Here is a 26,917-nt window from a genome sequence, read left to right on the forward strand (position 1 = left end):
TAAAGTTAAACTGTTTATTCATATAAATATTAATGTACATTTAGTCTTCAAACATAGCTTGCATCACCGAAAAATAAGATAAAGTAGCCTTTAAAATATTTTTAAAACTATCAATATTCATAGCATAAATTCTTCCGGCTGTTAAATTAAACGTTTTATGAGTTCTAAGCATAATGAACACCAGGTCTTTGATTGCTCTTTGCGGTAAGTTGTACCATTTACCACAGTATATCGCAGTGTGCAAATTTGCTATTCCAGAACTCAATCGGTCACCAGCATAGCTATAAAGAAAGATTTGAAGATTTAGTATGTAAAGAATGATGACTCCATTAACGACTGTGGCAGTATCTCCATTTCGCAAGCTTATGATCATCTGCAATCCTAGAAAAAAACAATTATCAGAAGAATAAAATTTACAGTTAAATCGTAAACTAGTGAATATTTGACAAAAAAATTTGGAAAACGGTTGACCCTGAAGGCCCATCCTTGCAACTTCCCGCCAATTCTATACCTAAACGCTTGAAATTGCACTTATGACGTTTTTGAGCTCTTAGAGCTTATAATTATAATTTGTGTGTTATTTTGAGCTCTCCAAAATAAAAAATATAGCTTTTGTATGCTTTTGAGCTCTTCGAGCTCAAAAGTTTGATAGAAGTTTGATAAAATAAAATTTTTTTAATTTTTAAATCGCAATAACTTTTAAATGAATGAACCGATTTTCACGCGGTTGGTGGCATTCGATGTAGTTTTTTAAGCTCCATTAGGAATCTTCAAGTTTAAATTGATAGAACAAAAAATTTCGGATTAATTCCGAAAAAACACTTTTTTTGGTTTTCTTTCGTCAACGATAACTCACGAATGAATCAACCGATCTTGACCGGACTGGCAGCGATCGACGTGATTTTTTAATGTTAAGAGCTGATTAGTTTTTGGAATTGATCGGTAAAGCCGTTTAAAAGTTATTCCAAAAAAATCCCATTTGCAGAAATTTTTTTTCGTACTTTTTTTGCAATTTCTCAAAATCTACTGGTCCGAATCGTTCTTAAGTATATTCAAAATTTAAGTTTGATCAAGCCCTTTCGAATGGCACCAACCGCAATCAAATCGGTCAAGCCGTTCAAAAATTATGAGAGGTTTACATACATCCACACACACACACGCGCGCGCGCGCACGCACACACACACACACACACTCGGGGCAGAAGAGATACTGCTACCGGGCGCGTCTCCCCGAGCGGATGGGAGAACGCTCGCTGTCCTTGGATGACACTGAGTCTCTTAGTTGACAAGGTACAGAGGGTAGGAGCTAAATAAAATATGCTCCCGTGGACAAAACTCCCCTTAATGGGTTGGTCACACTAACTGACCTAGCAAGAAGAAGATCGTTCTCTGTTGTAACCCGCTGGGAGTGTCCGGAACCTGTATCGTAGTTTCCGACGACGCAGGCCACGGCTGATGTGAGCTTGCTCTGCCGAGGTGTAAGTTAGAGCAGTAGATCAGGAGCCAGCCACCTCGGGCATTGATCAGGGAGTACGCAGTGAGTGCTAGAGATCGGAATCTTCACCGCTCCGAGCGAGTCTAGTCTGTCCGTGTATTCCGGGACTGGCTAAGTGTCGACTAGGTCTAAGGGAACTGGGGTAGGAGTACTATCTCCGAGGGTACACCCGTTTCTAGTTATGACAACCCGCTCCACTCCGTACGATGTGCTGGTAAATCAAAAAAGTATGAGTAATTTACAGGAAACAAACAAGAGTGGAAACGGGCTACATGCCCAACAAGCAGCGATTGACGCAAGCGCTGAAATGAAGCGTTCGCAAGCGCTTAAATGCCTTGAAAAGCTGATCAGTGAGTTGAATGATTTCGTCCAACCAAAGGTCGACATTTACAAAGAGATAAAGGCCAAGACGACTGGGTGTAGCTAACGCCCTTCAAAGGTTTGAGAAGCTGGACAAGGAGTGGCGCTAATCATTGCAGCGCATTTCCCATGCTACACCGGAGAAAGCCTGTCAGGCTGTCGTCGTGACTGACGAAGCAATGGACACCGGAGCCGAAGATGACGGTGAATCAATCGCGGAAGACAAAAGTAAAGCCAGCAGCAAGTCAGGTAAGAGAAAAGATCGACCTTCTCCTGACCCAGCAATCAGCCAAGTCGTGAAGAAAAAGGATTTGAAGAAAAGCCTTCCGCAAGGAGCGGCAGTACGAAGCAACGAACAGGAAAACGCGTCGGTTTGGCAAAAAGTTCAGTCCAAGAAAGAGCTAAAGCGACAGAAGAAAGAGGTGCTCTCAAAACAGATGACAAAGGAGTCCCGATCTGAACCCAAGCGAAAGAAACCGCGGAAATGGATCAGACCGGATGCCCTCATCATCCGGCTCACAGAGAAAGCAAAGTACGCCGAGATCCTGCGCCGAATAAAACAGGACGTCCCTGATGATCAGATCCGCAGTACGGTAGAGAAGATCCATAAGACCAATGCTGGAGATATGCTGATAACTCTTTCGAGGAAGAACACCGACAAAGGCCAAACATTGAGAAAGACCATTGCAGACATACTGAAAGAAGACGCAAGAGTAACCTGCAAAGGACCACAGGAGGTAATTGAGATCCGAGACGTCGATGATGACACAACGAAGGACGACATCCAGGGTGCCCTACAAAAGGAAGCTGAAGATGGCTGTGAGATACCACTAGAGTCAATCAAGATCCGGAAGGCCTATAGAGGTACTCAAATTGCCACAGTGATTCTACCAGCAGCAACAGCACAGAAACTACTGAATGGGAGTAGCAAAATTCGAATTGGTTGGGTAAATTGCCGAATAAGGGCAATGAAGAGACCTATTCAATGCTTTAAATGCTGGCATTTCGGACATCATGGATCCCAGTGCAGAAGCAAGGTGGACCGGTTGAAGCTTTACATCAGGTGCGGACAAGAAGGGCACAAGATTGCTGATTGTTGATTGCTGATTGTAAAAATCCAGCCAAATGTACATTATATGCTGAGATTGAAACTGCAGAGAATGTTGCCCACCATGCCGGTACTTATAAGTGCCCGTTATTTCAGGAGGCACTCCAGAAGTTGACGAACAAACAAACATGAGGATACTGCAGCTCAATCTCAACCATTGTGAGGCAGAGCATGACCTGCTCATGCAATCCGTGCGAGAACTAGAGCTTGACTTGGTACTGATAGCAGAGCCATATAAACACCTGAGTACCCAACCCTGGGAATCTGACAGCACATCCAAAGCTGTCATCTGGTCATGTGGCAAGCTCCCTTTCCAAAATGCAGTCGACAACAGTAATGCCGGCTTTGTAGCAGTATCAGTAGAGGGCATCCGCTTCTATAGCTGTTACGCACCACCTAGCCTCTCTACTGTCACCGCATTTCTGGATCGACTTACCGAGGACGCGAAGCATTACCACCCAGTGGCAATAGCCGGGGCCTTCAACGCTTGGGCAGTAGACTGGGGCAGCAAGCATACAAACGCGCGAGGAAAGGAACTTCTAGAAACCTTTTCTACATTAGATGTAGTACTGCTCAACAGTGGTGATACACCAACCTACACCAAAGGAGACGCAAGTTCTATAGTAGATCTCACTTTCGTCAGTAGCAGCCTCACCAGAGGTAATATCAACTGGAAGGTGATGGATATCTATACAGCCAGCGACCACAACGCGATTCTCTGGGAAATATCAAACGTCCAGAGCCCGAGAAGACCTAAAAAGCAACTTAACACCATTGGTTGGAAGGTAAAAACTCTTGACCCAAGTGCATTGTTAGTAGCTCTCAATAGTGACCAGATTATCGCGGGCTGCGCAGAAGAGAAGACCAAGGACCTGATGAAAAGAGTGACCCAGGCTTGTGACGCCAGTATTTCTCGTAGACGTGGCATGAACACAAGACCTTCCATCACTGGTGGAACGACCACATCAGCGCCCTTCGTAAAGAGTGTCATCAGAAGAGAAGAATATCCCAGCGTGGCTACCGACGACCTAACTCTGCGGAGCTGGTCGCAGAGTACAAAAAAGCCCGTCGATCCCTGAACAAAGCCATCAAAGATAGCAAAAGAAAATGCTGGAAGGAGCTCATCAACGAGGTGGACAGAGATCTGTGGGGTAGGCCGTATAAGGTGGTCATGACCCATCTTAAAAACCAGCTAATGCCATCACCCACGTGTCCTCAACTCCTACAGAAGATCGTAAACACGTTGTTCCCCGAACAAAGCGAGTTTAACTACCTATTAGTGCAGAATGAAATGGATGACATTCCATCTGTCACGGAGGAAGAACTGATGGAGGCTCGTAATCGTGTAGAGAACAATAAAGCGCCGGGATTGGACGGGGTCCCCAATATTTCTTTAAAAACAACTATAAAAGCAGTGCCATCATTGTTCCTAGACGTCTACGATACATGCCTCAAGAAAGGGATTTTCCCTCGGTAGTGGAAGCAGCAACGACTAGTACTACTTCCAAAAGGGAAAAAGCCACCAGAAGAACCGTCATCTTATCGACCACTTTGTATGTTAGACACGGCAGGTAAGATATTTGAGCGTATAATCCACCAAAGAATAGAAGCAGTTGTCGATCCACTCCTGGCAGATAACCAGTATGGTTTTCGGAAAGGACGACCGACCCTGGACGCAATCAATCTGGTTGTTGCAACGGCCAAGGAAGCAATCGAAGGGATCAGATGGAAGGGTGGAGCGAAGAAGTACTGCCTGGTGGCCACTTTGGACATCAAAAATGCCTTCAACTCCGCCAACTGGAACTGCATTATGCAAGCCCTGGAAGAGAAAAACGTACCAGGATACCTACGTAGGATAGTGGCTAGCTACTTCACGGACAGAATCCTGAGATACGACACGAAGAATGGTCCAAAAGAGTATGATATTACCGGAGGTGTACCCCAGGGTTCCGTTCTGGGTCCACTTCTGTGGAATGTCATGTATGATGGCCTGCTGAGACTGACTCTTCCAAGAAGTGTCAAGCTTGTTGCATATGCAGATGATGTAGCTGTCGTAATCATTGCTAAACACCTAGATGAGATAAACCACACGTTCGGTATCACCTTTGAGAAAGTTAACCGGTGGATGGACTCAATGAATCTACAACTGGCTAAACAGAAGACTGAGGCTGTGCTTATTACCAGCAGAAAAGTGATCGAGACCATAAAGCTGAAAGTCGGAGAACAAGAAATCACATCACAACCATATATCCGATATCTGGGTGTGATGCTTGATGCCCGACTCAACTTTAAACAGCAAGTTGAACACGTGAGCGCAAAAGCATCAGCAGTGGTAGCTAGCTTAGCACGACTGATACCAAACGTCGGAGGCCCAAAGCAGAGCAGAAGACTACTGTTATCATCTGTAGTCACATCAATGCTCACTTACGGAATATCTATCTGGGCGGACGCACTAGAGAAGCAAGAATCATGGAGAAAGGCTGGACCAGTCTACCGTCTGAGTGCCTTAAGAGTAGCAAGCGCCTTCCGCACAATATCTATGGAAGCAGTGTGTGTCATTTCCGGAACTTTGCCTCTCAGAGTCTTAGCTGAGGAAAGACGGATCCTTTACCAACGAAAGAAGTCAACCACACTAAGCGCTGAGGAGCTTAGAACAGAAGAACGGCAGAAGAGCATAAGTCGATGGCAACTACAGTGGGATGCCACAGTGAAGGGTAGGTGAACGCATCGTCTCATATCAAGGATCAACGTCTGGCTAAACCGAAGTCACGGTGAGGTCAACTATTATCTTACGCAGATGTTATCAGGACACGGCTGTTTCCGGGCGTATCTCCACCGCTTTAAGCATGATAATTCCCCAGAGTGCCCGTCCTGCTCAGGAGTCAATGAAGATGCAGAGCACGTCTTCTTTGAGTGCCCACGTTTTTATCCACAGCGAGATGAGCTGGAGAATATCCTGAAAAGGAAAATCCAACCAGAGACAATAGTAGAAGCAATGCTGTCATCAGAGGCTGCGTGAAACGCCACAAACACGTTTGTCACGGGAGTCCTCTCAGACCTGCAGTCCATAGAAAGAAGAAGAGCGAATGACGCCAATTAGAAGGAGGAAAGAATAACACCTTAGCCACCAGAAGAAAGAGCAGTAGCTAGATCCTCCTCTCACGAAGTAATGCCTGACGGCGGTTTCCATGAGGGATTAGGAGAAAGAGGAAAAGGGGTTTAGGGTTTAGTGGGTAGGGGCACTAGCGTCGAGTTTTAGTATGACACTGCGTCGAGTCGCCACATATCCAGGCCAAACAGCTATGCCTAGAATCCGTAAAAAGGATTCCCCGCCCTTAAAAAAAAAAAAAAAATAAATAAAACACACACACACACACACACACACACACATACATACAGACATACAGACACCATAGCGGGAATAGTCAGGGAAGCTTCCTAAGACCTCAAAACGTCGAGATTCGATGAAAACTCGATTTTCGTAAAACGGGGTGAAAACAATAACTTCCCGATTTTGGAAAATCTTCGATTTTCTTAGTGGAAAGTTAAAAAGTATTGGTAAAAATGTATAGACTGAAAAAAAAATTTTTTTCCTACCCGAATACAAAATATTTTCATCAAATTTTTTTATATTCAATGTAAGGTAAAAATCCCATTTATTGACACTGGCCTAGTTGTTTGACACTTACAATATTTACATAAGATTTTAAACATATATTCTCCCAAGCATTAACTTTAAATTTGGAGAAAACAAAATTTTTTTATCCTTCACAGTAGCTTACCCCCTTAATTCTACTATTTTTTTAATTTTTGTATATTTTTCTCTATCTCTATCTACGTTTCTAATTGTTCTTCTCTAACTCAAGAACACGTTCACAAGAAATTGGTGTAATTTCATTAATTTTATTCCATTTTTTTTTGGTTCGGGATTTTATAAAATTTTAAATGCATTGTTTTAATTTCGGAGTATTAACATGAACTAATAAAAATCAAATTTGATTATTCTTACCACTTAAACAGATTTGGACCATATTCACCGCAAGTACGAGAATAATACAAATATTGAATGAATCTTCCAAGTCTTTTGCAAACTGTATCAATTGATTGTGCCTTCTTACAAGAGGTCCGAGTGTTTTCGTGTATTCTTGTTCAGTTGATTTAATATTCAAAGTTTGAAATTGTTCTCCTAGCCATTCGAGTTGTCCTGCGACATGTAAAGTGATTCCAAAAAAGTAACAATCGCTTCCCACGTTACCAGTGCATGTCGATAAAATTTGGATTGCTTGGAGAATATAAATTGCAGAATATGTATGTGATGACATTTCATTAAATAAACATCCAGTTTGCAAAGGCAGAGGTTGAAATTTTGGAACAGAGGAATTGCTAGTCATATTAACATCAATCGGCATATCATATATAGCGAGGAATGCTAATGGTCCCATAATAAAAATGACTGCTGTCATATATGCAGAAATCATTTGAAAAAGGCAAACAAATCGAGCCAATTTTGCATTCTTTTTCATAACTTTAGAAGCTTTTGGATCTAGTATCGTCGTCCAGTCATGTATACTTGATGAAATAATGGTAAGAAATTTTTCATTATTAATTCTGAGTGTTGCTAATTTTACTATTACAATAAAACAACAAGTTGATAGGGAGTACATTTGAGTAGTATCATGCACTGCACCACAGTTAAGGCTAGTTTCAAATAGAATGCTGGCTGCCATTGTTATCTGTTAAGAAAATCATTAGGCTATTAGAAATAATGATTAAACATATTATCGAAAGAAATTTGTACTTAAAAACTTTGAAATTTAAGAATGCAAAAATAAATTTTTCAGGCTTTCCTAAAAAATTAATATTTTTTACTTACCGCTATAAAAATCAAAGTTTTTTTCACAGTGACTTCCTTGTTGATAGAAAGTTTTCTAGATTTAGGAAAAACAATTTTGGATAAAAATTTTCTAGTCGTTTATGTGAAATTGTTTTTTTCCTAATCAAAAAAAGTTTCTTTTAACAAGAAAGTTACTGTAAGAAAAATTTTGATTTTTTGAGCTGAGGAATAAAATTGTTTAAGTTTTTTAACCAATTAATCTCCTGTCATAATAATACTCATTTCTTTCAAGAGAAATTTTTTTTGTCTCAGTGCAGACTGACTATTTCTACAATACCTTCCATTTCTAAAAATTATTGATTTTCATCGCGAAAATTTAACAAGAAATTAATTCTAGTGAAAAAATTTTGATCCAAAAAAATCATTTTCAGAGTTCAATCATACTAATTTAAATCAAGCAGAAAAATTTTTGTGTCAAGTCAAATTTATTTAAACCAAAATCAATTTTTTAGTTCAAAAAATTTTCCGCTTGATTTAAGATGATGAAACTCTTGGAAATGATTTTTTTGAATGAAAATTATTTTTTAATCTATTAGCTCGTGGTATTTCATAGAGCTTATAAGCTATAGTAATGTGCGTATTCATTTCAATAAAGACTTTTTTTTTCTAGCAAGAACTATAATTCTCAACATTGTTACTAATTATACAGTTACAGACGTGCACATGTTTTTGATAAAATTTTTATAATTATTAGGTAATATTTATTATGAATTTTTAAACTATTAAGTTCACTTTCAAAGTTCTTATTGATTAAATATCGGTGAATGTTTTAATAGGGGAAACGAACACTGTAAAGAAGCGACTTTATTCACAAAGCCTGTTGAATTAAAAATTGAATGATTTTTGTTTCCATCGAACTCGAAAAAATTTATAAATCATAAAAATATGCTATCATATTAATTGAAAATAATTATTTAATATGTTTCCAAAAAATGATTTTCTTTTATATTATCTTATGTCATTTTGTAAAACAATTTTTTCTAAAATATTACATCGAAATAATAACCTCGAGAATAATAACAATCAGTGTTTGTATTTTTGATAAGATTGATTGACAGTCGAATGGCCAAATCCCAAGACTTTTTGTAATAAGTTTATAAAGACCAAAAGCATATTGAGTATTACTATTCCAGTTTATATTTTTTGTCGTTGTCATCGTAACTACAAATACAGTTCAATAGCCTTTCTCGAACGCAGACTATTTTTAATTTTCATAAAGTTTATATCCTGAAGTTTTACTGCGACTAAATTTAGAATAAAGTTTTTCCGTGTATACATATATAAAGAAAATTTCTAGAAAAAAGGATCATATTGAATTCATAAACTTTTTTATTCAACTTTTTCATGATTATTTAATGTTGTAGACGCATGCAAAGATAAGCTTTTATAAAAGAAAGAAAGGATTCGGTATCGGTTTTATTGATTTCCAGGTCAGTCTACAAGCAACCAACGGAAGAGTTACATTGAAAAAAGTGCTGGCTTAAACTTATATTAGTATTCAGGATTGCTTACAATGGGTTTGATTTATGCAGTAACATAGAATCATATTAAGCTTTTTAAATACGTGAGACATATTCAGTTAAAATTTATTCATTATTTCAGAAAGTAACTGTTTTCAAATGAATATATTCTGTAATTAATGAGTTGGTTTTAGAAACGACATTTGGATTTTAGGATTTCAACACAAAATTTATCTTGCAGATTTTGTCGCAGAAAGTATTAATGCAAAAAGATTTTGATTGCACTGATCTGCCATTTTTTTCTGAATTTAGCATTCAGTTCCAAAGTGAATCTACATAAACAGTGAAAACTTTAAAACTCTTTGATGGAAGTGAATAGAACTGTAGAGTTAAAACAAAAATTATATAATAATCACGACATAAGTATTTAACATTCGATGTTTACGTTGATTGTTTGCTTTTTGGGAATAGTCTAATAAATATCATGGAAACTTTGTAATAAATATCAATGAAACTTTGTTTTTGTACATTTTTGTCCATAAAAATTTAATTAATTAACTGATGCTATTGTTTTGCAGCTTTTTCTAGATCTACGTTTGTTCCCTTGCGGTTTTTGAAATACCGTAAATTTTCGGTATTAATGAGTTTACCATAAATTTACCGTTATAATTCTGAAATAATACGGTATTTATGTAGTTATTTTGACCAGTTTTTTTACTATAGTAATACAGCATTTTTACCTTACTTTTGCTGCAAAGTTCAGAAATAATACGATAAAATTACCGTAAAACTCGAGAACTTTTACCGTAAAAAATCTATGTATTAACTATAATATTACTATAATTTTACAATAATAAAATCGTATTTCTACGGTAAAAATACCAAAGATATACTGCAATTTTGCCGCGTTTATACTGATATAATTGAAGATATGATGCTTTCTAACGTAAGATGGACGGTGGTGTTTATTACTCGGTGGGTGTTATTAGGTGACTGAGTAAATAGTTACGGATAGTGTCTCTGATAGCTCAACTAGTAGACCCTTCGGCGCGTAACTAAATGATCCGGGTTCGAATCCCGGTCTGGACGAAAAAAAAAAGATAATATTAATTATAGTAAGTAGTAGAGAAATTTATTTGTTAACTTCTTAAAAATTATTCATGATAGTTTATAATAATATATTATAAAAAAGTGCGTGCATACAAAGTACACATGTCAGAAGTGAAACTTCTTTGGCAAACTAATTTTTAAAACTCGTTTATTCTCTTTTAAGCTTTAGATTTCCGAGACTCAGAGGGAGGAAAAAAGAAAGATATGTTGGGATTTTAATTAATTTAATTGCAATTAAAATAATAAAAGTGTCGAAAATTAATACAAATTATACATTTAATTTTTGGAGTTTACTCCTTAAGAATCGATTTTCATATAAGGCCCCCGGTATGAAAAAAATATGAGGAGTAAAATCTACTGAAGAAATGACCTCGTTACGTTTTTGTGCGTAACCTGTTCTGCGTACCTTTCACTTTTCAGGCGTGAGTATTAAGACGTACATAGGGTATATAGTCTAGTCAACAAGTACCTTTTTGGTCAACTTTTTTCAGCAGTTTCCGAAAATTATAATTGAGGTGTCATTCGATTCGAAATAGGATCTAAATGATTTTTGAAAAAAATGAAGTTCTGCTTGCAAAAATTGCAAAGGTTATTAAGAATTAACTGAAAAAAGGGGGTTTAGTTTTTTACAAATATCTTAAAAACTGATAAAAATTTTTAAAATTATTTAAAAAATTCAAAAAGAGGAGAAAATTTCCTAGAAAAAAGTCTGGACTCCTAGAACTGTAGGACTAATATTAATAATTTTCCCAGAGGGATGAAAATACGGCCGAAAATGAGTGCTCTGGCTTAGGTAAGCGATGCCTACTTCAAACATATGATTAATAAAAATTATTTTAACATATTAAATATAAAATTTAAGAAATGAAAAATCAAGGGCTTACTGAATAGATAAATAAACATTAATCCGCCTGAAAAAATTTTTATCATAATTTTTCAATTAGTTATGCAACTGTTAATTAATAATTTTTTTTCTGCTTGAACATGTACATTGCAAGTGTGATAATTGTTAAACTATAACTATTTGAGATTTTTTTCCTCTCTTGAAGCAATTCTTGGAAGGCTTCAGAATAGATCCCCGTTCGAAAAATAAAAAAATTTTTGTTTTTTAATTTTTTATTAATAATTTTCATTGTGGCAAAATTAAAAACCTAAATTAATCATCAAAAATTAGGAAAACGGTTGACCCTGAAGGCCATCCCTGCAACTTCCCGCTAATTCCATACTTAGGCGCTTAAAATTGCACCAAAATACAATTTATGAGTTATTTTGAGCTCTCCGAGCTCAAAGAGATTGCTTTCCTATGCTTTTGAGCTCTTCGAGCTCAAAAGTCTGATAGGGGTTTGATAAGACACTATTTTTTGAATTTTTAAACCGCAATAACTTTTGAATGAATAAACCAATTTTCACGTGGTTGGCAGAATTCAACGCAGTTTTTTAAGTTCCATAAAGAATCTTCAAGTTTAAATTGATAGAACAAAAAATTTCGGATTAATTCCGAAAAAACACTTTTTTCGGTTTTCTTTCGTCAACGATAACTCACAAACGAAGAATATATGGTGAGGCTTTCGCCTACCTCCGAAGAGGCCGTTTCCTGGGCTCAAAAGAGCTATACACGCACGTTAACTCACGAACGAGAGAATATATGGCGAGGCTTTCGCCTACCTCCGAAGAGGCCGTTTCATGGGCTCAAAAGAGCTATACACGCACGTATATTTGTCCTACCCCCACCATAGCGAGAACACAGCCCAGTTCGCGGACAAGGAAAAACCGCCGCTCTCTTGTGTTTATACACATTCATTGAACAGCTGCAAGAGTTGCGTACAATTGTAAGTGTGTGCAACTCTCATCGACTCCTCTGGCAACTCATTCCCTGTAGGCACATCGAGATGTACCCACAGAATATGAGCAGTATCCAGTGGGGACCACGGGGAGGCGGAGTCGATTGAAGACCATGTTGTTTGTGTAATGTGTTGTGTGTAAAGTATGATTTTACGTGTAAGTGTTTGCGTGTGTAGGGTGCCCGGGCACTTGTGTTATTTGTGGTCATTTTCCCTAACTTATTCTACGGCAGTCATCCAAAGCTTTATACTGTCCTCACAATTGTGTAGAGCATATCGCTTGTGCCTAGGCGCTCCGACTCTACCTCGGTGGATGTCTGTTGAGTCTCGTCCCTAGTCGCGTTTTCGTTAGTTAGTTGGGTTTGGAGTTTGCAGCACATTACTACTTTACTGAAACCTTTTAAAAGCTTGAAGTTACTTTGGGATGTGGCAATCGCACGTGCAACGCTCGCCCACTCCGCGTTCGCACCCCATATGTCCTTGAGCACCTCACGTTGAGGCTCGTACTCAAAGCATTCAAGCATTGTGCTCCACGTTGTCGACCCTTTCTCCTAACCCATTCTCCCTACACTCGTCGCAGAATCTACTATCCGTATGTTCGTACTTGTATTGGTATTCTCTAAAGCAACCGTGGCTGGTTAGGATTTGGGTCAGTCAGAAGTTAGGGCTTCCCTATCGCAACGGTCACTCCAAGCTGCCGCCGCATATGTGACGACAGGCATAAAGAAACCCTTGTATATGGTGGACATAGCTGGGTATCGCAATCCCCATTCTGCCCGCGCAATACGCCGCATGCGCCCGAATACCCTACTTAGTTTCGCGCGCCTTGTTTTAATGTGATTTTTCACTTTGAGGCCCTCGTCGAAGTGTACCCCTAAGTATCTAACGCTTGATTTAAATTTGATTTTGGAGTCTCCTATCATTATTTTTGGCGGTTTGTTATCGTATTTGGGCTTTCTTTGTCGTCCGTTTGCTTCATAGGGGTACGGGCTCTTTTTGTCCTTACGTGGACCGCGATGTACAAATTCGTTCTTGAGGAAGATGGCTTCAGTCTTCGACTTCGACAGCTCGAGCTTTGCGGAACAGCACCATTCCAGTATCTTAGCTACTACTACTTGACTATTACACTCTATTTCTTTTCTTGAAGAGCCTTCTACTAAGACGAGCAAATCGTCAGCAAACGGAACAAATTTCTTTCCGTGTTCTGTCAGTTCGAGTCTCTTAAGGAGATCGTCGAACATGATGTTCCAAAATAATGGTCCTAGCACTGATCCTTGAGGGCAACCCCGCGTCGGCGTTTTCGATTCGCTACCAAAACCCCATGACAGCGCGACCGATCTGTCCTCAAAGTAATTCCGAATTACCGCGTAAATGTTGCTAGGGCAGCCTCTGGCCTTGAGGTCCTCGAGTACTAACGGCCACCACACGTTGTCAAAAGCGCCAGAGATATCGAAGAGAAGTCCGACCACCAGTCTCTTCTCTGAAGAGTCTACAAATCGGCGCATCTCCACAATTGCATCTTCCGTCGACTTTTTGGCTGTGAAGCCAAACTGTCGGCTCGAAATGTTCCCCTCCGCTAAGACTGTGGTAGTAAGTCGCTCTTTGATGAGCTTCTCGAACACCTTACCTAAACCCGAAAGGAGGCAAATTGCCGATAAGATTTAGGGTCATTTGCGTTTTTGTCGGTGCTTTTAACTAACATTATGATTGCCCCCTTTTTTCACTCTTTTGGGAATGCTCCTAGCGTCAAGCAAGCATTATATAACTCTAAAAACTGTTCGCGAAGGATAACCCCTGCGCGTTTAACTACCTCGTTTTCTATTAAGTCCGGCCCCGGGGCCTTCTTGTTTTTCAGTGTTTTTAAGACCTTATCCAGTTCGCGCGAGGTGAACGTTTCGGCGTCCGCGGTGTCAGGTAGTAAAATTGTGTTAGCTCTAATCTTTTCCTGATCGGGGGTTTCGTTGTCCTGGTCATCGTCTACAATATGCGTCTCGAGAAAACACCTGGCTGTTTCCTTAAAGTTTTCCGTGGATGCTCCGTTACGATTTAGCGTGCGCATTGCACTTTTGACTCTAACTTTTTCTGCGCAGGTTCTGTAAATAGGACCCCACTTTTCTTGATTACCTTTCTTTGTAACGAAGTCCCGCCAGCTGCTTTCCCTCGTCCGCTTTATGTCTGTCGAGTATTGTTTTCGTAGTGTTCTGTATTTGACGCTTAGGGTATTTGTAGCTAATTCGTCCCTTTCCCTTTGATATACCCGTCTGGCTTTGTACACCAGCTTCTTCGCGCGTGTTAATTTCCTGGTCCACCATGGGTATGATTTTACATGGGTTTTCCTACGCGGGATCGCGGCTTCGCAAGCTTCTAAGATTGATTTGCCAAGTGCAGAAGCATACTTTTCCACGTCTTCAACCGATTCCACTCCAAGGCCATCAAGGTTTGTGCATGCACACGAGAAAAGGATTTCGTCAAACTTTTCCCAATTGGCCAACGTTAAGTTGAACCTCTTGGGGTCTGCCTGTGCGCCATCCTTCTCCCCCGACTTAGCTCCTAGAGTGATCTCGATCGGGTAGTGGTCAGTATTCTGCACCCAACTTCTCTTAATGGACCAGCTAAGAATGCTACTCGCGAGTTTAGGCGTGACGAGTGTCACATCGACATACGAACTCCCGTTAGTTGATTCAAACGTCGGACCCTCCCTCGCGTTGTTGATTATCTCTAACTCGTGTGCGTCAATAAATTGCTCTAACTTTTCGCCACGCGCGTCGTCAGTCTCGGATCCCCATCTCTCGGATTTCGCGTTCGCGTCCATTGATATTAATACCCGTTTCCCTCTCAGTGCTCGGACCACTTTCTCTAAGTGCTTTAAATGCATGTCTATTTCGTCTTTGTACTGGAAGTATGCCGAGACTACGAAGAACGATGTGTCAGTTCCCATGATCTGAGCGTATACGCAGTGAGTTGTACTAAGTTGTGATAAAACCAGCAACTGGTATTTAGGATTCGTTAAGCAAATGGCCGCATATGGCCTAGACCTGGTTTCGGCAGCAACTTGTATGCCGCAACTGAAACCAGGTATTTTGAAACTATTATCACTATGTGCTGCGTATGGCTCTTGTAGAAGGAGAACATCAATACGTTTTTCCTCCCACAACTGACTCGCCTCCAGGGTCCCAGCTCTGTCGTTCCGCAAATTCGCCTGCAAAACTCGAAAACCTTCAACCCCCATTCCCCGGGTCGCGTGCGGAGACTTTCGATTTGACCTAACGCCCGGCGCGAGCCCATCTAAGTTTGCCGAGTTCGCGGACCCTCTGAGGATGTTTTTAGTTGTCCCTAGGCATCTTCGCCGGTCGATGCTTCGCGAGCAAGATTTGGAAACCCCCCTTCTACTTGGGTTTACCTCTTCTAAGTTCAATCGCGTGAGTTTAACTAAACAGGGTCGCGTAGCTAGAGGCATTAGCTGTTATATACGTAATGCTTCCGCGAACTTACATGAACGCGATCGCGATACCGAATTCGCGGGCCGGCGATGAACGGGAACGTCAGATAGCAGCTCGTTCGGAGAAACGCGGTTGGTTATTCTGGCGCTCTGTCGAACGGTCGAAAGAGTTTGGTGACCACCGAACGTGGGAGCGTCACCTATCCGAGGCTTTGCCGTATTTTCCTGACCGATTTATTTAAGTTGTAGGAGCTGGTAACACCTACAACCGAAAGCGCAGTGGCAATTCTTGGTTTGGGGTAACGCATCGAGGGATGCCTTTCAATGTTACCTTACTTATGGCGGGACCCACGGAAAGGGAATTGCTTTCTTAACTATGTTCTCTTAAGTTCGCCCTCACTCCTTTAAGAGAGTCATAGTTACCCCCGCCAACTCACGAACGAATCAACCGATTTTGACCGGACTGGTGGCGATCGACGTGGTTTTTTGAGGTTAAGAGCTGATTAGTTTTTGGAGTTGAACCATCAGCCGTTTAAAAGTTATTCCAAAAAACCACATTTAAAAAAAAAATTTTTTCTCAGTTTTTTTTAGATTTCTCAAAATCTATTGATCTGAATCGGTTTAAATAGTTTTCAAAATTTAAGTTTGGTCAAGCCCTTTCGAATGGCACCAACCGTGATGAAATCGGTCAAGCCGTTCAAAAGTTATAAGCGGTTCACATACTTTCACACATACTCACACACACACACACACACACACACACACACACACACACACACACACACACACACACACACACACACACACACACACACACACACACACACACACACACACACACTCGGGGCAGAAGAGATACTGCTACCGGGCGCGTCTCCCCGAGTGGATGGGAGAACGCTCGCTGTCCTTGGATGACACTTAATCTCTTAGTTGATGAGGTACAGCGGGTAGGAGCCAAGCAAAATAACCAAACAAAATAAGCTCCCGTGGACAAAACTCCCCTTTAATGGGTTGGTCACACTAACTGACCTAGCAAGACGATTGGTTCCTGCTGTAACTCACTGGGAGTATCCGGAACCTGTATCGTAGTTTCTGACGATGCAGGCCACGGCTGATGTGAGCTTGCTCTGCCGAGGTGAAAGTTGCAGCAGTGGATCAGGAGCCAGCCACTTCGGGCCTTGATCAGGAAGTACGCAGTGAGTGTTAGAGATCGCAATCTTCACCGCTCCGAGCGAGTCTAGTCCGTCTGTGTATTCCGGGACTGGCTAAGTGTCGGTTAGGCCTCAGGGAACTGGGGTAGGAGTACTATCTCTGAGGGTACACCCGTTCCTAGTTATGACAACCCGCTCCACTCCGTACGATGCGCTGGTAAATCAAAAAAGTATGAGTAACCTACAGGAAACAAACAAGAGTGGAAACGGGCTACATGCCCAACAAGCAGCGATTGAAACGAGCACTGAAATAAAGCGGTCACAAGCGTTGGAACGCCTAGAGAAACTGACCAGCTAGTTAAATGTTTTCGTTCAGTCAAAGGTGAATATCGACAAGGAGATAAAAAACAAGACGACTAGTGTAGCGAACGCACTTCAACGTTTCAAAAAACTGGACAAAGAATGGCGCTCATCATTACACCGCACCCCTTGTGTTACATCGGAGAGAAACAGTCAAGTGGTTGTTGAAGAAGCGATGGACACTGGAGCCGAAGGTGACGGAGAATCAGTCGCTGAAGAAGAAAGTGAAACTATCACAACGGCAGAGACTGAATCCTTTGACCAAGACGGCCGCATCCTGAGGAAGTTGAAAAGAAAAATTCGTTCTCCTGAAGGCGGAGCTTTTCATACTCCCAAGAAGCTGAAAGACCTTGGACCTGGTCATCCCATCAAGAAGCAGGAAGTGGTTAAGGATCTTCCACAAAACTCTGGTGAACAGAACAAGAAGCCAGGCTGGGAAAAGGTGCAGTCCAGAAAGGACAAGAAGAAGGAGCGCAGGAAACTGCCCCCAGAAAAACCTCTGGTGCCTCCACCGAAGCCGAACCAGAAGCCAAGAAGAACAGCAACGAGACCGGAGGCACTTATTATCCGTCCAGCGAACAAAGATAAGTATTCTGAAATACTTACACGGATCAAGGCGGACGTTCACCCAGATCAGGTCCACAACACAGTCAAGAAGATACGCAGGACCGCGACAGGGAACATTCTCATCACGCTGTCAAAAGGCAGTAGTGATAGAGGTAAAGACCTGCAGAAGACTATCGCGGGAATACTTAAGGAGGACGCAAATGTCATTAGTACAGGACCTGAAGAAGACCTGGAAATTCGCGATATTGACAATACTACAAATAAAGATGACATTCTAACAGCTTTACAAGAGGCAAGTTCTATTATGAATCTTACTTTTGTCAGCAGCAGCCTCATCAGAGGAAACTACGACTGGAAGGTGATGGAGATCTACACGGCCAGCGATCACAATGCGATTCTCTGGGAAGTATCAAAGGACCAGAATCCTAGAAGACCGGCTAAGAAACTTGACATCGTTGGGTGGAAGGTGAAATCCTTTGACCCAGGTGCTCTAGCAGCTGCCCTAAATAGTGAACCGCTTACTACTGGATCTGCAGAAGAAATGACCAAGGATTTGATGAAGAGAGTGACCCAGGCTTACGACACCTGTATGCCCCGTAAACGGGGCATGAACCAAAGACCTTCGGTGCACTGGTGGAACAAACACATCAGCTTCCGACGGAAAGAGTGTCTCAAGAAAAGAAGAATATCTTAGCGTGGTTATCGGCGGCCTGATTCAGCGGAACTAGTCGCAGAATACAAGAAAGCTCGTCGACATTTAAACAAAGCCATCAAGGATAGCAAGAAGAACTGCTGGAAAGAGCTAATCAACGAGGTGGACAAAGACTTGTGGGGTAGACCTTACAAGGTAGTCATGGCACACCTGAAATATCAGCCAATGCCGTCTCCTACGTGTCCTCAACTCTTACAGAAGATCGTGATTGCGCTGTTTCCACGACAGCGCGTTTTCAACTATCTGTTGACACGGGACGAACTGAATGATATTCCACCTGTCACGAAAGAAGAACTGATGGAAGCTTGTAACCGCGTCGGGAATAATAAAGCACCGGGATTGGACGGAATCCCTAATATTGCCTTGAAAACATCTATTAAAGCAGCGCCAGCGTTATTTCTCGACGTCTACAACATCTGATTGAAAGAAGGGATTTTTCTTCGGAAGTGGAAACAACAACGGCTGGTACTACTTCCTAAAGGAAAAAAGCCACCGGAAGAACCGTCATCTTATCGTCCACTCTGCATGCTGGATACAGCTGGTAAGATACTAGAACGTATAATCCACCAAAAGATAGAAGCAGTTGTCGATCCACTCTTAGCAGACAATCAGTACGGATTTCGGAAAGGACGATCAACCCTGGACGCGATCAACCTGGTTGTCGGTATAGCCAAAGACGCAATCGCCGGTACCAGATGGAAGGGGGGAACGAAGAAATATTGCCTGGTGGCAACTTTAGACATAAAAAATGCCTTCAACTCCGCCAACTGGGATTGCATCATGCAAGCCCTTCAAGAGATGAACGTACCAGGATACCTACGAAGGATAGTCGCTAGCTACTTCACAGATAGAGTCCTGAGATATGACACGAAGAATGGTCCAAAGGAGTATGATGTTACTGGAGGTGTACCGCAGGGTTCTGTTCTCGGTCCACTTCTCTGGAATGTCATGTACAACGGATTGCTGAGACTGAAACTACCAAGAAATGTCAAACTGGTAGCGTACGCGGACGACGTAGCCGTAGTAATCGTCGCCAAGCATCTTGATGAGATAAAACATATGTTCGCTATCACCTTTGAGCGAATTAACCAGTGGATGGACACAGTAAATCTACAACTGGCTAAACAGAAGACCGAGGCTGTACTTATCACTAGCAGAAAAGTAGTGGAAACGATCAATCTAAACGTCGGAGACCAAGAAATTACATCCCAACCATTCATTCGATATTTGGGAGTGATGCTCGATACCCGACTTAACTTCAAACAACAAGTTGAACACGTGACCGCCAAAGCATCAGCAGTAGTAGCCAACCTAGTACGATTGATGCCCAACATCGGTGGCCCGAAGCAGACAAGGAGGTCATTGCTATCATCAGTAGTTACATCGGTCCTCACATATGGTATATCCATTTGGGCTGACGCACTTGAGATCCAAGAATTATGGAGGAAAGCATGTCCAGTTTACCGACTGAGCGCGCTAAGAGTAGCCAGCGCCTTTCGAACAATATCAGAGGAAGCAGTGTGTGTCATTTCCGGAACTTTGCCGCTCAGAGTCCTAGCTGAGGAAAGACGGAACCTTTACCAACGAAAGAGGACAACCACACAAAGTGCCGAGGAACTCAGAGCTAAAGTGGGACGCCGCGACAACAGGGAGATGGACACACCGTCTCATACCGAAGATCAACGTTTGGCTAAACCGAAGTCATGGCGAGGTCAATTACTATCTGACGCAGTTGTTGTCAGGACATGGATGTTTTCGGACGTATCTTCACCGCTTCAAGCATGATGATTCACCGGAGTGCCCGTCCTGCCCAGGAATCAATGAAGACGCGGAGCACGTTTTCTTTGAGTGCCCACGATTTTACCCACAGCGAGATGAGCTGGAGATGATCCTAAAAAAGAAAATCCAACCAGAGACAATTGTAGAAGCAATGTTGTCATCAAAAGCCTCCTGGAACGCCATCAGCACATTTGCAACAGAAGTCCTCATAGACTTGCGTTTCATCGAAAGAAGAAGAGCAAATGACAACAACTAGAAGAAAGGTAAAATAACACCTTAGCTACCAGAAGAAAGAGCAGTAGCTAGATCCTCCCCTCACGAAGTAATGCCTAACAGCGGATTCCATGAGGGATTAGGGGAAAGAGGAAAAGTAATTTAGGGTTTAGTGGGTAGGGGCGCTAGCGTCGAGTTTTAGTATGACACTGCGTCGAGTCGCCACATATCCAGGCCAAACAACTATGCCTAGAATCCGTAAAGAGGATTCCCCCCCCTTAAAAAAAAAAAAAAAAAAAACACACACACACACACACACGCACACGCACACGCACACACACATACACACACGCACGCACGTACACACACACACACACACACACACACACACACACACACACACACATACACAGACACCGTGACAACCTCGCGGGGATAGTCAGGGAAGCTTCCTGTGACCTTCAAACGTCGAGATCTGAGAAAACTCGATTTTTGCAAAACGGGGTGAAAACAATAACTTCCCGATTTTTGAAAATCTGAGATTTTCTTAGTGGGAAGTTAAAAAAATGTATTTTTTCAAAATATTATTAATGATCCGTTTTTATGTTGTCAGAAGCTGCACGGAAATAACTTTTTTAAATTTTTATCTTTTATTGTTTATAAAATTGTTATAAACAAATGCGTTGTTCATAAGATGATTGAAAATTTTTTTATGAAATTTCAATCTTTGATACAAATAATGATTTTTAAAAGAAAAATTGTTCCTTAAACAAATTTTTGGAGTTTATTGGAGTGTAGACATAATTTTTTCATTTATATCTATCGATATTAATTTATGATTTAAAAATATTAACAAGTTGTTAGCTATTTTGATGAATTAATTGCATAATTAATGAAAATAAATGTATCATGTATGCTTCGAGTAATATAATAGTTAATTCCATTTACCATCATTTACTAATCTATATATTCGATATAATTGTTCGTAAGGAGTAAACTCCTCGAAGAGCTCAAAAACGTAGTAAGTGCAATTTCGAGCTCTTAAATATGAAATTAGCGGGAAGTTGCAGGAATGGCCTTTAGGGTAAACCTTTTTTCTAATTTTTTTATTTGGTTTTCTATATAAAGCGTGTTTTTTAGTTTTTTAAAACTATTATTTATTCTTTCCTTACAAGGAATCAATTCTATTAATTCAGTAGTGATTTAAAAATTGTTTCTTTTCTTAATGCTAATTCTATTGTGTTAAATAATAATAATATTTAAGAGCAGTGTACCTACAGTCTAAAATACAACGCATGCGCACATGAAAATAACATTTCTATAGTGTAAAAGTATAGTATTCCTTTATATCTTTATCTTTTTCTCTCCGACTACGTACATATTTGCGTCCTTTAATGTGACGCTCACATTATGATTATTGTGACGCTCATATTATGATTATTGTGACGCGACCTTGAAATTTTACCCTCAACGCGCGCAAAGAAGTTTCATTTCAAAAAAATTTTAAGCTATTGAAAAATAGTGGTAAAGCAGCATATTTTTTGTATTTTACCGGTAATAGAAGGTAGGGATCTTCTTTTCCGTTTTTTTGCTGCAATAGTGCCGCAGATATACAGTAAATATGCGGTACATTTACGGCTTAGATGCTGTTAATATACCGTAATTTTTCTATTGTATTGCCGTAAATATTCTGAGTTTATTTCGTAATTTTTTCGTAGTAATTCAAGAAAAAAACTGGCTAAAATAACTGAAGTATTACGGTAAAAATACAGCATTCATATAGTATAAATACCGAATCTTTACGGCATTTCCAAAACCGTGAGGGTTTGAAATATGTTTAAGTTTAAGGACTTAAATTTATACAATCTAATGGATGAAGTGATAAATAAAATTCAATCTGTTATTATTCAAGAAGAAAACAGATTTATTACGCTCTTTGATGATCATCATGGCACGTATCAAACATGTCCATTTATAGGTCTACAATATTTGGAATATTATTTACTAGAAAAATAAATTTATCACGCGTAAACCATGGAAAACTTTTTCGATATACCTATTTATTGACATCAAAAGATTTCAGAAAATTTCTTTACAGAGATCGTTAGAGCTCAAAGTTAATATTTTGAATTCATTAAAGTTGTGTAATAAATTAAGTTATTACTTTAATTTTCCGTCAATATGAAATTTGATTTATTTTTGTTGACTATTATAAACTACTAGATGACCCGATGAACTTCGTATCACCTACATATATTTGTAAAAAATATGGTCAAAACTTGATAAAAAATTTTTATTTACATTAAATGCAACACAGTTATACACTTGATCTATTTGAAGCTTTCTGATGTACTACATTTTTTGTCTTTTTTTGCGGTGCGTAAATATATAAAGATGATGGTTTTCCGACTCACGAACACGTAACGTATAATTTCCGATGCGCGAAACAGGGCAACTCCGATTTGATTCCACCAATTTTGAACGACTGGCCTTGTGATTTATTTATGGTCGTCAGTGCGATTTGAACGTGAGATAGCTTGTCGCAAATTTGATTGACTTCGACGACCTAAGTCAGGTCATCATCCCTTTGGCATTTTGAAACAATAACAATAAAAAAGTTCTTGCGCACTGACGAATTCATAATAGATCTTAATAATTGGCTTGAAATTTATTTATTTTTTTCAACAACTATAACTGACACTTTTGTTCATTTCTCGAAATAAAATAGACCAAAAAGATCGGACCTCACTTTATAGTTATCCTATACGGAGAAAAAAGTATTGCTATTGTAGCGATCCAGTGGATCGTGAACGTAGTATTGTAATTAGCTCAAAACAGTATTGTCATTTTCACAATATTATAACCTGATATACTCAATACTTCGGATTCTTATATTAACTTGCCATGGTATGTGAATATGTCAAAACGTATTGTGATCATAAAGAAACGTTTCCTTACTACGGCGAAACAGATCGTGATTATCACGATCCACGGCGCCTTCAGCGCCACCACGCATAACCAAGTCTGAAACCTACGAGTGGATTTGTTTACAATTTTGGTGATGAAATAGTGATAATTACATAAATTAGTGAATTAATAATCATAGCGATATAGATGATTGGGTTGTTGATAAATTACTTGAGTGAAATCTTGAAAAATTTGTGTCGATTTTTGAAGGCTAGTAGAGAAATAAATCTTCCTATGTTAACTGTGTTAATGCTGTGTCCGTGGTTATTGTATGTAATTCTACTGCGTTGATAAAGAAAAACAATGTACATTATATATTGTATTAAATAAATAAAATTTTTGCTTTCATAAAAGTCTTTTTAGCATAAATGATTTGATCCCATACTGTTTTCTATAAAAATATGTTATTGTATAAAATATGTACAGTAATAAAGAAGTAAAAATTCTATTAAAAAATTTTTTTCTTATGATAAAAATATTTGCCTCTTTTAAATGAATACTTCGATAATACAAATTTCTAGACTAATAATAATAATATTTGTAAAAATAAAAAAAAAAGTCATATAAGATAAATTCCAACAGTACTGCTGTAAGTCATTATTTAAACATTTTTAAACCGAACCCAATTCTTGACTGTCATAATCTACACAAAAATTTTTAACTAATCAAGCTACAAAAGGAATTTGTATTTATGTTAATAACAATAATATACCAAAAAAAAAACTGCAATAAAATATAATTAATATTTAATTCAAGACAATTAATCATCTATAAACCATAGAAATATAGACACTCGATATCCGAATCCATGTGGATCGTGATAATCACGATCCACTAGATTGGGCATATGCGCATCTAAAGTATAGTCATGCGGGGATCGTGATCATCATATACTGTATACTGTATCATATATCACAAAGCCGATGATCCTGCGACGATTACCAATTACAGACCCATCTCATTAATCTCTGTGTTCGCAAAGGTTTTTGAGATGTACATTTGTGATCAGCTGTTGCCGTATTTTAATGTGACCATTAGCGATGCACAACATGGCTTCTATTGTCGTCGATCTACGGTAACTAACCTTATATATTACACTAAATACATTAATAATAGCGTTAATAATGGAAAACCAGGTTGACGCAATACCCACGGACTTCGCAAAGGCATTTGATAAAATTGACATAATAATATTAATACATAGGCTCAGAGACCTTGGACTACCCTCCTACCTACTTACTCTGTTAAATTCGTATCTTACAAACAGATGTAATTACGTAATATTTAAGGGATACCGATCTATGCCATTCAAATCAACATTTGGAGTCCCGCAAGGCTCGAATTTAGGGCCGTTATTATTCCTCATATTCATTAATCCTCTCGAAAGCGTTATAACGTGTCCTTTTGAGTTGTTTGCAGATGATGCCAAGTTTTATCTACGTATAAGATCGTGGACAGACTGCACATTATTACAGAATAACCTAAATGCACTGGCGACCTGGTGTAAAATAAACAAAATGCAACTGAATGAGCGTAAATGCGTGGTTATATCTTTTAGTAAAGCCCAGGCTGACATCCAATATCCCTACTCTATTAATGGAATCGCTTTTAATTATGTATCATCTTGTAGGGACCTTGGAGTTATCTTTGATAATCATTTATCGTTTACCAATCATTACGCTACTATAGCTGCGTCAGCACTCAAGACGCTGGGAATTGTAATTAGGATAACAAAAAATTTTGAGAATCTTGCAGCAATTAAGGCCTTGTACTCAGCCCTTGTCCGCCCTAAGTTAGAATATGCGTCGGTTATCTGGTCACCGACCTATAAAAACATATGCAGACCATCGAAATAATACAGCGTAAATTCACGAAATATCCACAGATTCGGTAGAATCTGGCGCCAAGTTCCGTTTAAATCTGCTGTAAACGGAGCGCCAGACTACCGACTATGTTTACTGTAAGCAGAACGGCATTTTGAGGTTGCAAAATTTTATTTAATTCTACGGTACTTTTTTTTCCTAAATTGTATATTATAACAGTAATTCATACTTTATTTGACTGTTATTAATTAATTATATTCACTTATAACAATTAATCTAATTGAAATTATTAAATTTAATCAGCACAAACTATAGCAACGCAAAAATTTCGATCCTGACTTTTTTTCGATGGGCAAAGTGATCTGCCACAGACTAAATAATTCGAGAATGCATAGTAATCCTTCATTAGATGGGAAACTACAGTTAAAAAAGATATTTCACAGCTTGCATCTACACCCGCCAGGGTGCGCTGGAATTATTTTTACATAAACTGTAGTTTCAAGGGGATAGTTTGCTATAAAAAATGCAACCAACGCGAGATTTAAGTTGGTACCTATTGTAAATTTTTATTATAATTACAAAAAATACTAAAATCCGAACAAAAAAAGTTTCACTGTAAAAAATCGCGCCAAGTCCACGTTCATAAGACTATTAAGAAAAAAAAATTTGTTTTTTTTCTTTACAAAAATATATAAAATAAAAAAATAAAAAAATTCAAGTAACCGATATGATTGTTTATGATTTTCGGAAATTAAAAAAAATTGTGTTGTAAATTTAAAAATTAAGAAAAAAATTTTGGAACGTACTTGGTGTGCGTCATTGTGTATTTAAATTTTTTTAAAGTCCTAGTAAATAGATTTTACGAATTTCATTAAAAGTAAAATATTTTGCAACCACGCACACTAAATACGTTCCAAAACTGTTGGCTGCACTTTAATTTTTAATTTTTCGATTTTTTAATGTTTATGATTTTTTTTCAAATGTTTTTTTTTTTTTTTTTTTTTTTTATAAACCATCTTTAAACCACAACGTACAAAACAAAAAAAATGATCAAATTCGGTCAAGCCGTATTTGAGATTTAGCGATACTAACACGTAGCAATTCATTTTTATAAATATAGATATAGATTTTATACGGCGGAATTTTCTTAATTTTTTCTTTCATAAGAACCTTCTCTTGACAATAACAAACACATCAAAACAAGAATTAGTGAAATTGGTTCAGCCGTTCACGCGTGATATATATATATAGTTTTGATATATATAAATAGATAGATTATAATCTATCTATTGACTGTTGATCAACAGTTATTATAATTATATTATTTGAGATTTTGTATTCTTTTTACTATATTTTAAATATAGCTTATTCTTTAAAATTTGTTTAATAAGGTAGGATTAGATTCACCTGTGATTTTTTTCAGTCTTCTTTTTTCAGTGGCCAAATATTTAATAATCGCAATCAAATGAACTCCAGAACAATCAAAAACAGATATCAGTAAACTTGAATCTAATTTTCCATCAGGCTTTTCCATGTTTTTCGTTTGCTTGTTTGCTTGATGCTATGAGACAATCATCACGTTATCTTTTTATGATCCTAAAATTTTGATAAATATGTCATAATAAAGCAATAAATGAA

The 26,917-nt window shown here is 39.0% G+C and overlaps 1 protein-coding gene across 2 annotated transcripts; it reads right to left on the reverse strand.

Moving 5' to 3' along the window:
• On the reverse strand, positions 1 to 26,917 carry LOC123271604 (odorant receptor 13a-like). Of its 2 annotated transcripts, none has more exons than XM_044737987.1 (3): positions 26,687 to 26,917; positions 6,973 to 7,696; positions 1 to 381 (listed from the first exon to the last, which is right to left on the reverse strand). In XM_044737987.1, the coding sequence occupies exons 2-3, from the start codon at positions 7,688 to 7,690 to the stop codon at positions 41 to 43; spliced, it is 1,059 nt and encodes a 352-aa protein (XP_044593922.1). In that variant the 5' UTR covers positions 7,691 to 7,696; positions 26,687 to 26,917; the 3' UTR covers positions 1 to 40. The 2 variants fall into 2 exon arrangements, with proteins under 2 accessions (XP_044593922.1, XP_044593921.1); XM_044737986.1 differs by lacking the exon at positions 26,687 to 26,917 and adding an exon at positions 8,864 to 9,272.

The sequence above is a fragment of the Cotesia glomerata genome, linkage group LG9 (assembly GCF_020080835.1).
Source record: "Cotesia glomerata isolate CgM1 linkage group LG9, MPM_Cglom_v2.3, whole genome shotgun sequence".
NCBI classification, from domain to species: Eukaryota; Metazoa; Arthropoda; class Insecta; order Hymenoptera; family Braconidae; genus Cotesia; species Cotesia glomerata.

Coding starts and splice junctions, on each gene's coding strand:
- LOC123271604 (XM_044737986.1), bottom strand. CDS start 9,013: ATGACAACGACAAAAAATATAAACTGGAATAGTAATACTCAATATGCT. Junction 7,697..8,863: donor TGATTGTTATTATTCTCGAG/GTTATTATTTCG, acceptor TTTTCTTAACAG/ATAACAATGGCAGCCAGCAT. Junction 382..6,972: donor GGTCCAAATCTGTTTAAGTG/GTAAGAATAATC, acceptor GTTTTTTTCTAG/GATTGCAGATGATCATAAGC.